The 12075-nt window shown below is 38.7% G+C and overlaps 1 protein-coding gene across 1 annotated transcript in view; it reads left to right on the forward strand.

Annotated features, from left to right (window-relative positions):
- Window positions 1–12075, forward strand: part of slc41a2b (solute carrier family 41 member 2b) — a 38331-nt gene that overhangs the window by 22094 nt on the left and 4162 nt on the right. Inside the window, exons 9-10 of the mRNA XM_015053184.1 lie at window positions 4425–4556; window positions 7160–7308. Of these exons, the coding sequence (XP_014908670.1) occupies window positions 4425–4556; window positions 7160–7308 (281 nt within the window). The remainder of the gene's footprint in view (window positions 1–4424; window positions 4557–7159; window positions 7309–12075) is intronic.

A 12075-nucleotide genomic window follows, 5' to 3' on the forward strand; every position in this document is an offset into this window, starting at 1 on the left:
GATTCTAGAAGAAAATCCACAAAACCCCCAACATAGCGGGAATTTAGAATAACCAAACACGGATGACGATGTAGAAGCAATAGTGATAGTTTGTGGACTCATTTTAAGTGATAAAAGACGTAACAAAAAGAAAAGGCGATGGATAAAAGACGACGGGAGCAGCCGCTCTATTTGTTGCACTATGATTTTGAGGTGACTATGTTTTTTCATAGTTAACATTTTTAACTGAATAAACATAATAATGACCTTTACATAAACACTTCCACATATCATCTCCGATATCCACCGGACTCTCAGTTGCGTGATATGTCACCTATTTGGGATTCCCCTCTGTTCTTACGTCACCGCGCTTTCTGATTGGACAAAATTTCCAAGTCTTGACCGGTCCGTAGTAATAAAAAGGTTGGGACCACTGATTTAGCACATGCTAGTAGCAGACACGAAGGATCAGCACTTTTACTGTTACAGTTACCGTTCAGAAACTACCGTAATCAGTTCAGTTAAATCTAAACTTGGCAACTTTTTCTTTTTCAACCCTAATAAATGTGATATTCAATTGACCTGTTATGACTCAAATTTTGGGTGTCCGCCCCCCTCTGCTGCTGCTGCATCGTTGTGGAAAACCTGGAGCGGCAGAGATATCTGTGGTTTATATGTGCATGTTTACTGGTTTATTTAAAAAAAAACAACTTTGGGGTTGTGGTTTATAGTCCGTTGCGGCTCATAGTTTGGAAAATACGGACTATAATCCTTACTGGATTTTTTTCTGTGAAGAACCCAGAAAATGTTATTTGATTGTGCTTTCTGGAAAACAATACATTTTTACATTTAGGCACTCCTGCAAACGTCACACTTTTTCTGTTACAAATTGACTCCCACCAGAGAAAGGAAAAGTTATGTGGCCCTCACAGGAAAAAGTTTGGAGACCCCTGATATAACCAATGGACTCGGTAATATTTCAGTAGTTCAGTGAGGTTTATTGGATTAAATAGAAAATGTGCAAAATACACAGAGAAAAAAATTGACAGGTGCAAAAATTTAGGCAGCTCAACAGAAAAAATCACATTAATATCTTTTAGATCCTCTGTTTGCAAAAGTAACAGCCTCTAGACTCTTCCTGTAGCTTCTAGTGAGCGTCTGCATATTGGATGAAGGTACTTTGGACCATTCCTCCTTGCTAAACGTTTCCAATTCAGTTGGGTTTGATGGACAGACCACTTCAAATCATCCCACAGATGTTCAATGATGCTCAGGTCTGGTGACTGGGATGGCCATTGCAGAACATTTTACTTTTTCCTCTGCGTGAATGCCAGAATAGATTTGGAGCTGTGTTTTGGATCATTGTTTGGTTAAGACTTTATGAGTTATTAGAACCGGCTGTTTGTAATAATGAACCAGAATTCTGCTGCTGTTTTATAGGTTTTCCTCTTTAGGAATGACCTTAATGAAACCCTTCTTTGAGCTGTTCTTATATTCCATTGATTCATTTCGCACACGCCGTTCCTACGAGCTGACATCAAAGTGAAGGAGATGAGGAAAGTTGCTCTGTTGTTGTTTGTCTCCTTTATCTCCCTCCTTTGTTTTAATTAGTGCAGTCTTTGACCCCGAGAACAGAGATGGAGACAAATAGTTTCTAGACAAGATGGATACCAGGGACACAGAGTCCATTTATCTTGTGCAGTGCAGCGAACAGTGAGTGATGGTGGATGTGAAAACGGGGGAAGCAGCCCTGCTTAGTGAACCCCTGCTTCAAAAAAACTGTAGAAACTTTACCTAATGAGACTGGAGCTGGCAGACGGCTGCTTTCTGTGTATCTGTTTAGTTTAAACTGGACCTTTTCCACATCCCGTTGCTAGCAGCCGGAGCTGTGCTTGTCTGTTCTTTTGGCACCTTAACAACAAGAGATAAGCTTTTAATTAAGTGGCATTAATGAGAGAGAGTTAAAGAGAGGATTCTTTTTCTGTCCTGCTTTCCTTTGAGACATTATCTGCGCCAAACAACTGAGGTCTCCAGGGAGGGGCCTGCTCATAAATATAATCAGTTTTTGTGTTGTAGCGAATTTTTAAATCTCCATCATTTTCAAAATTCTGATGACAAGCGGAGGAAAAACCCTGAGGCTGTTTAGTTGTTTCAGCTGATTAAAACACTCTGTGGCCTAAAGAAAAGAAACACACACAGCAAATAAATGACTGTCTGACTCTTACCTGATATGGTTGGAAAAAAATGTCATGATCATTTTAGAAATAAACATTTTAGGTTGTTTTTCTAAGTAAAAGGTTTTCAGAAAGAGTCAGCAGCGCAAATGCAGCAGAAAAAGAAAGGAAGTCTGTCTAGCTGATTTCTTCTTTATTGTAGCATTACTTTTTGGCAGTAAATTTTCAGTAAAGCCACATTTGTAAGGAAAACATATTTGTGGGTTGAGCAGTAAGATTATGCTGGCGGCCATGAAAAACCTTCCCACCAACAACGCTCTGCTTCATCTGGAGATCTGATTGGATGATTAATGAAGTTAGAAGAAACGAGACATGGTAACAATTTACCCAGCTGAACAAACAGAAGACCTCCTCAAGCTGGTCACCAGCACGGTCACACGCTGCTGCTGGATGCCATCGCATTCCTCACCCATAATCTGATGCAAATAGGTTTCTGGTTTGGTTTTAGTGCTGTAGATTCAAGTAGCATACAAACCAGCACAGGTGTGTGTTTCTTCCTGAGTGGTAAGATTAAAAGGATAATTGAAACATTTATATATTTCACCTTGCTATGGTTTCCACTGGCTATTTTATTCACACATGGATCCAAAATCTGTAATTCAGATCATTTATGTTTGTTTTTGTTTTTTTTAAATGAATGTTTTAGGTCAGTTCTGTTGTTTTCTGTATCAGATCGTATCAGCTGAGACTAAGCCTCAGCTACTGATATCAGAAGTGGAAAAAGCAGATCAGTGCATTTTTCCTCAGTTACCAGGAAGAACTGGCTGCTAATGAAACATTCAGAAGCCTGTTGGTTGTTGACAGGCTGGAGGCTTCGATGATTTTGTGGCTGGATACATTTCATGTTGTTCCATTTATTTTATTAGTCAAACAAATGCATAGAGTTTCAGGTGTTAGAAAGCCTTTGATGTGACTTTGTGAAACCTGCTTTAATCTTTGCTTGTCATCTTGTCCTTTTTTTTCTTGCTCTGCTTTGTGTTTTTTTTTAGGTGAAGCTCTTCTTGTGTTCTGAATCACTTTCTCTCATGAAAGTCACTTTTTTCCTCCTCCTCTGGTGTTTTTCAAAGATTTTACAGTGTTTCTTTGTGCTTTGTGTTATATTCAGATTGAAAATGATAAGAGGCTGACATGCATTTCCATTATTATATAAATTCACACTTGGCAATAAAGCATCAGGTATTAAGAGAAGATTACTTATTTGATCTGTTAAAGCTTTGAGATTAATACAGATAAACATTTGGGGTGATGTATTGATGATGAAGCAACCCACCTTCAAAATCTTAAATTAAACTATAATTGTAAAGTTTCTCCAATATTAATATGTATGTTCTTTCCTATTATCTGGTATTGTTAAAGGAATAGACCTGTCATTTGTCTGTGAATGAACCTGTCTTGAGGTCAATATAGAGTGAATAAAGCTACAAAGTTGAAATGTTGGAAGTTCATTCCTCATTTTGCAGCCAGTTGTTATCAGTGATGGTGATTTAACTGTAAAGGTTACTTGACTTAAAGTTGATCCTTTAAAAATGAGAACTCTAAAAGGTCTAGACTCAGAGTTCCAAAAGCCATTAAAAGTTTGTGAAACCTTTAACTTGTTCATAATAAACATAAACAAATGTGTTTTTGGTGTATTTCTGGACAAGCAGGAGAGCTACAATAGACGGACCATTCAAAGTTTAACTGTTTATTATCCTGCATTATTTCCAAAGTCTTAAACAGGGGTCTTTGGGATATCTTTACTTGTGATAAGAAAAATCAGAATATTTTTGCTACCTCAAACTTGTCTTAAATGTCAAGAGATAGTGTATATTCTGGGATACAAGCAATCTTTAAAACTAAAAACCATTTTTGCCTTCAGTTCAGCTGAATTGGTAGGGAACATAGTAGATTCATAAATCTACTATGTTCCCTTTTTAAAGAATTACCCTCTTTTTTTTCAATAAAAAAATCTATTAAAAGCTAATTATTACATTTTCTTCAACTGCAGGGTGTAAATTTCAACATTTATGGAAACTGAAAAATTCTGTTACAAAAATGCTATGCAAATATTGCATAAAAACATGCAAAAAAACAAGCTGTTTTTATTAGCTGTACCTTTTAAGAGATGTCGTTCTCTTTCTTAGAGAAAGTAGTCATTTTAAGAAATTCTAGATCATTTACACTGTTCTACTTTTCTCAGCTGTTGATGACCCACCTGTCCGTCTTGTGCAGGTATTGGAGGAAACCTGGTGGCCATCCAGTCCAGTAGGATTTCCACCCACCTGCATTTCCACTGCGCTCCGGGAGAAGTTCCTGACGAGGCCAAGGGCTGTTACTACCCCTGCCGCACATTCTGTGGCACAGGTCAGTCCAGCCACCAACTGCACCGAGGTCACTTCATTCTCATGTGATGTTGTAACAAACGTGCAGATTAACTGGCACAGATTTAAACTAGTTCTACCAGCTGACAATATAATTTATTTTCTTTCTTTTTTTTCAATTTAATATCAGGATGAAGTCATTAATTGATCTATCAACCTACTAAAAGGTCTGATAGAACATACTGTGTTATGTTGTTTGGCCTACAAAATATTGCAAAACACTAGTAATACCAGAAGTGAGCCAGAACAGGAGAATGATGCTGCCACCACCGTGCTCAGCAGTGGGCTGCAGAAAGGGACTTGGAGTTGTTGTTGCTAAGCCTTTCAGAACAATTTATCAACATTTTGTCCCAATCAAAGAATTTACCTTTTAATTAAACTGCAATGTCTTGTAGCTGTTTATCCAAAATTGAAAATCAATCATTAACTGTGCTTTATTTAAATAATTTTATGGAAACACAAAAATTTAAAAAACAATGCCACTAGGATGTGGTGATTTATTTATTTATTTATTTTTTTTTTGGGCCACATCTAAATTGATTTATTTAGCAAAACTGCAATGGAAACATTTTTTTTCCTCATCACACAGTAACATGATCAACAGCTAGATGTTGCCACCAGCCAAAACCCTGAAGGAGGTGACAGGAAGTAGTTGGAGGATGATGGCGCAGCGTGTTTTTTAATGACTTACAACTTGAACAATATTACTCATGTGTGATTCTAATTGTGTTTTCTTATTTAACGGAAACACTGCAGTTGCAAATTTAGGCTTTTTTGGCATTAGCGGAATATTGACAAAGTTTTGTGCATATTTGTAGTAGAAACACAGCCAGTGTGTTTATAATGCAAAAGTTGGATATAGCTGCAGATGGACGGTCACAGGACAGATGAGGACAAAGTCTGACAAAACTTTAATATTCTGCTCATAAGATGTGAGACTAACTCCAACTCTCAGAAAAGGTAATTATGTCCAAGACAGACTGAGGCTAAATTCACTAAATGAATTTCAGCTTTCATCCACACAGTCCTACTATGCAGCTTTGATCCAGATTTACAGGGACATATTTAATCTTCATGTCAAGCAAAGGCAGATGGTTAGAGATGCTTTAAGGAATAAACTATAATCAAAATGACTTTGTTCAATATTAACATTTTTGAATAACTGAAATTGGATCATTTGGTGAAAACAGTACACCAAATGATCCATTTGGTGTACATTGACATTATCAAGTCAATGTTGATAACATTGACTTGCCTTCAACATGAACTATTCCCTGATATCTGCTCATTGAATCTTCCTTTAAAATAAAACAAATTATTTATTCAAATGTAGAACTTTATAATAAAATAATCCAAATAAAATAAGCAGCTTAGTGTTATTTGTGATTGTCTTACAATTGATAAAATCTTTCTACAGAATGGGGCTCATCTGTATGAATAAAGTTTGTGGGTGTATGATACTCAATATTTATATGGTGAACAAATGACTTAAACATAATTTGTGTCTCTCTCAATTTTTTTCCTCAAGGGTTTTTTCTTTAAACTCAGTCATTCAAAGAATTGTTGCAGCCAAACTAATTTAAGTACATTGTAATTACTTAAATTAGTAAGTTTAAATGTCACGATTTTAATAGCTGTAAGGGAAAAATCATAATTAACAGAAGTAACAGCTTCCAAACATTCATCTGTGTAATTAATCTAGATGATATGTGTATATTAACTATTAAGTTCCTAAAATAAATGTTCTTTTCAATGACCTTCTAATTTGTGCAATGGGTTTGGGTTTATTTTTAAATACATTGGTGTGTTTTATTGAGTGTTTCAGCTAAGAGCTGTAACATCAGTGTCAACTTCAGCAAGTTGGTGATGTCAAGCACAGTGGTGGCAGTATCATGCTCTGGATCTGGTTCCCATTCATTAGTTGCTTATAGATCACAGTTTTAATCTCACTGCGTTGCACAGATTTTGTTTTGATTTTTCATCCTGATTTTTGATGTCTTCACCTGTTTTTGTATCACGAGTTCAGATCTTGACAGATATTTCAAATTAAGACTATGCTGAAAAGCTAAAGTGATGCATTGTTTATAATGCATCAAGTCAATCACACAAGTTTACGAATGATTGATCGCAACAATCTTGGTGTACAACAAAAAATGTCAGCTTCTGCAGAAATTTCAGTTTAGATATAGGAACATGGTCAGAACCAAACAGAAAGCTCTGTGTTTTTATTCTAATTTTTTGTACTGATAAGAGTCCAAATGTTAAAAGAAACTGTGTGGGCTTTTTCTGGATGCTCCGGAGAAAGCCCACGCAATCTGAAACGAAGCTCTTCTGAGTGAGCATAGATCTGATTTTCTTCCAGGGCTCAGAAGTTTATTTGTGTCTTTGGTGGCTGAAAACTCCTGCAGTGTTTGTGCCTTATTAAAGAGACCAATCCTATGTTGCTTCTTGAGGTTACTGTGTGCAGAGCAGAAGTTTTCTCTAGTAACTGTTAGCTGTTTGCTTCAGGACTCCCAGTATAATTCAGCTGTGCCTCCCCAGATGTAGAACCTTAACCTTCCTTCTCTTCAACCTGTAATTTCTCAGGAGCAAATCATCGCTCAGCTCAGGTTCTGCTGCTTCTGGTGATCCCCGGCCACCTGATCTTCCTCTACACCATCCACCTGATGAAGAGTGGCCACACCACGCTCACCCCCATCTTCATGTCCGTTTACCTGGCTGCTGCTCTGCTGCAGGTGAGCATCTCCACATTAAAGCAACACGCTCACAGAGTAGTCCCGTTCTGTTGTTGCTAAATATGAAATAACCACAGAAATAAAGCTGTACAGGGGCAGCGAGTCTTTTTTGTTTTGTTTTTTTCCCAAGCACATCGTGCTATTTTACACACAACGAACCTTGTTACCTTCAGCACACACATATATATATATATGTATATATATATATATATCTCAAATGACTTGGAAGAAATTTGACGTTGATATTTAACGTCTTGAGATTGGGTCTTTTGTCTCTTTAAAAACTCCTGCTCTTTTTGAAACGTTTGCATATGGTTGCCAAGGAGATCCAAGGATTTCTGAAACCATGGCAGCCTGTGCATGCTCTAAGAATAAGGTCTTAATCGGGCCCTGACGGACTAGATCACTGTTCTGATCTGGATCTAGACGTTAGGAACCACTGTTTTAAATGACAGGACTTTATTGAAAGGTACAGTTGCAAATTTGTGTCCTTATGGAGAATAATGGTTGATGGTACAGTTTAAAATTCACCAATAATTTCAGCTGTCAAATACGTCCTTCCTTATCCCAGTTTTAATATAAATTTTTAACAACTTATTCAGTATTATAAGGCAAGAAATGAGAGAAAAGATTTTAAATTTTAACTTTTAGAGTCTGACCGTTTTATCTCTCTGCCTTTTGGTGAACTTTCGTCCAGCCTTGATATAAATTTTCTTCAGCTTTAGCTGTCCAAACTTTCTTTTTTAATTCAGTTGTATTGTTTTTTTTATCTCCAAAGTGTGGTGCTGTAAGAGTTTGAAAATTATGTTGAAAATGCTTGAAAAGTGTTTAAATCTTACTTTAAGAAAAGTGTACGAACCTTGAAGTGACTTTGCTTTTTGCCATTGGCACAAACCAGATCATGTTTAAATTGGTGAGTGGTCCAACGTCATCCCTCTACAGCAGGGGTGCCCAAAGTCGGTCCTCGAGGGCCGGCATCCTTCATGTTTTAGTTCTCTCCTTGGTTTAACACACCTGCATCAAATGATGGCTCATTAGAAGGCCTAAGCAGAACATTGGCCTGCTGAGGAGGTTGTTACAACCACTAGGGAGAGAACTAAAGCATGCAGGAAGCCGGCCCTCGAGGACCAACTTTGGACACTCCTGCTCTACAGGGACCACTGCACATGTATTTCCCAGCTTTGGTTCAAATGCGGGCAGACCTCTAAAACATTTCCTCGGTAACCCAGAACACAGAGCTTTGCTGTAGCCGATATGTGAAGACACAAATGCATAGAGAAGAACCTCAGCATTTTCAAAAAATAAAATGTATACTTTTGCAACGTTCCTAAGGTGATAAAAGGCAGTTCTTGTTTTCTCTTTTCAAGAAGAGAGCCCAGGGTCAAACCACACGCCCAAGTTCTTTATCTGCTGCCTGCTTGTCAATTTTCAAGGTGACCATTAAATCAGTCTTACCAGAATTAGGAAGCAGGAAATGGTTTGATAACCAGCCACTACTCGCTGATAGACAGGTTTCAACAGGTCAGCACAGTGTATTATAAAAGAATTTTACACAGAACATGGATTTTCTCCTGAGGTTATGAACAACTTCAGCTGAGATGAGCTGTGAGTGTGTGTCTGCTCTTTAAACATTTAACCCCTGTGTGTTCTGTGAAGTTGTGTGATTTCACACCCAGCCGAAGGAGTCTGACCTATTAGGAGTTTTGGGTAGTTCCAGCCGAGAGAATTCAATTATGAATGACTGCTTTCACTTATTCAGGTTCACTGTGATTTGTCGTAGTGTTTGGAATGCTGACAGTCTTGCTGCTCTGTGTGCGTGTGTTTGCGTGTGTGTGTCCAGCTCTTTCTCTGTCCCGCTGTGCCCCTGAATCTTTAATGCAGAGACGGCGCATTAGGATGTTATGCAAGCTGCAGAGGAGTTGGAGACTTTACAAATCAATTGGCTCCATTACCAGCAGAGCTGCTTTGAGGTCCACAGTCACTGATGGAACATCAGTGGGAGGGGGCTGTGTAAGTTGAAAAGAAGCTTGCACCCAGCCTGTTTGACATTGTAGCCTTTACAAAAACTAAACACAGAATATTGATCAGTTCACTCATTAAATTCCAAAGCTGAATTCTGCTTTGAATCTGTCTGCATTGCTTAAAAGCAATGACTTTATTGCCGTTTGGGGAGAGAAAGCTAAAATATGCACCACGTCTTGCTTCTAGAGCTTAATCTGCTTTGTCATCAGTGTGTTTGTGCAGACAGAGACAGAATAACAACATTCATTAGGAGCCTGAACGCAGCACGCTCTGCAGAATTAAAGTGTTCAGGGGAAAAGGGTGACTGCTAATTCAGTTAGCGCCGAGCGTTCAGTTAGTAATGATCCATGAGGTGCTGGTTGGTTTGCCTGACAGAACAAACAGCACTGAGCTAACTTTGGCTCTCCATTAAACTCAGTCAGTTTACAGCATCTGTTAGCTACTTTGAAAGATTGGTTTCTTTAACCACAAGTTTCTATTAAACCAGCTCTAAGGGAAAAGCTGCTATATTACAGTTCTAATAATGTTCCTTTTTGGGGTGGGAGGTCATATTGAAATGGATTTATTTCACAAAACTGCAATAGAAACACTTTTTCCATCTCACAGGTCACATTTTCTCACCACTTCTACGGTCAGTGGAGCAATAAGTTGCTGACTGTCAGTGAATGTAGTTTGGAAGATCAGCAACTCAACTTCGTCTTTTTCCAGAAAGAAGGATTGGAGTTCAGGGAACACCCAGTACTAAGCAGTGTAGCATACAGACACCTCCAAACTTCAGATGCCCTTCAGATTAGCTCAACAACAATGGAGAGCTTTAAGGAACATGTTTCCACGGCTGAGCAACTGCATCCAAGGTATACATCACCAGGTGCAATGGGAAGGATTGGAACCTTGCCTGGATTATAGCCACTTACAGTTCAGGTGAAAGAATTCCTAATGCTTCAGCATATTAACTTTAATCTCCCAACTTTGGGTGAATATTTTTTAGATGTTCCGACATGACTGCACCAGTTCCTCCATCATCCATAGAGAGATGGATGAACATGAAGGGCCTGCACTGAGTCCTGACTGTAGCTCTACAGAAAACTGTTGGGATGAAGGTTTTCTCATCCAACATCACTGTCTATAATTTTGACATTTTCCATAATCACATAACACCTTAAATAATATCTTACTCTATCTACCGATACATAATCTATCTACTGATTTTCTCCACTGTGGCCAATGTGTGTAAAAAGAACAAAGCAACATGTGGTTTTGCTTAGTTTTCAGCTAATAAAGGGACAAAGAACATGTGGTTTTGTTAAGCCCTTACCAAACCAGGAACAGAACCAAAAACACTTAGTCTTCAATGGGGTGTGTGTGAATAAAGGGAAGCAACAATGGACAATTGAGGCAACAAGAAAGTGAAAGCCAGTGGATGCTGGCAACGCCAGATTAAACTATGTTCTGAATCCAAACATCTCACACACACTTTAAACCAGCACAAATCACCTTGAGAATCTCACAGCATCCAATCAGCACATTTTCAACCAGAAGCATTAAACAAAAACATAAAAGAAAGACCTTATTTCAGCCTAGACGCATAGAAAAACAAACTCTGAGCTCGGTCGTTCAGGATGAAGCAGAGTGCAGGGATTTGGCAAGACCATGAAAAAACCTCGTTGTTGACGACTGAAGAAGCAGTTTCAGGGGCTTCTAGAGGCAAACTGCAGAGGGTTTTGCATGTGCTGATGTCGGCCATGCGGGAACTTAGAAAACTGGGTACACAAATAGTATTTCTTTCATAGTTCTCTAGGTAACATTGTGAAGGTTTTGAAAAGTTCTTAGAAAAAAATGGTCCACATACAAGTGTGGCCCCGTTAAAGTGGGCGTGCCTCCAGGGAGCGACATCACTACCTACGAAGCTAGCTTATTTGCCAACAAATATGGTGTCTCGCGCAAGGCACACTGGGAGGTGCAGTTTGATGAGTGAAATGGAAGTCCAACACATTGATATGATATGATATGATATGATATGATATGATATGGGCGAACACCTGCATTTTGGAGATGTTTCCCCCAGAAGGCCAGGAGTTTCTTTGCTTCAGCCAGAGAGGTTTGAGGTTCTTGGCGTCTTGTGATGTTAGGAAGGAACGAGGAACTGCTATTACTAAATGAGCTTTTTATCACTCAAAAATGATTAACTTTGAAGGTTTCCAATCAAAGAGCAACTCTGAAATAGAAATCGCTGCATTTGTGACAAGTTGACAGGATTATTCACTGGCTTGCTAAACGCAGCTGCCCGTATTCTCACAGGTACCAAGAAATCGGAACGTATTACTGCAATTCTTACATCTCCGCCCTCATTGCGTATTTATGTTTTCTTGCCACCAGGGTAATTATAGAAGCTTCCACAAAGGCAGAGACGGTTTCCTGAAGCCGGGTGGTTTGAAAGAACCTCCAGCCACTGTGAAAAGAAAGAAAGGGACGTTGCTGAAAATTTCTAACTCGCCCACACTTCTTTATTAGTCTGACAGAGGTTACATCTCTAAAACGCTTTCATCGTATCATCTCTAAAGAGTACCGAGCAAAACAAAGCAGGACGGCATTTTTCTAAGCAGTATTTCATATTAGATCAGTGAAATACCTTCATCTTTTAAGCCATGAAAGGCTGTCAGCGCTCTCAGAGCTCTTGTGTTTTTGCACAGAGGATGATACATCATTACAATCAGTTCTCCCTGCTGTTTGACACCATCATCCCTG

Source organism: Poecilia latipinna, unplaced genomic scaffold (assembly GCF_001443285.1).
Source record: "Poecilia latipinna isolate Pla-1442-1.1 unplaced genomic scaffold, P_latipinna-1.0 Scaffold1166, whole genome shotgun sequence".
NCBI classification, from domain to species: Eukaryota; Metazoa; Chordata; class Actinopteri; order Cyprinodontiformes; family Poeciliidae; genus Poecilia; species Poecilia latipinna.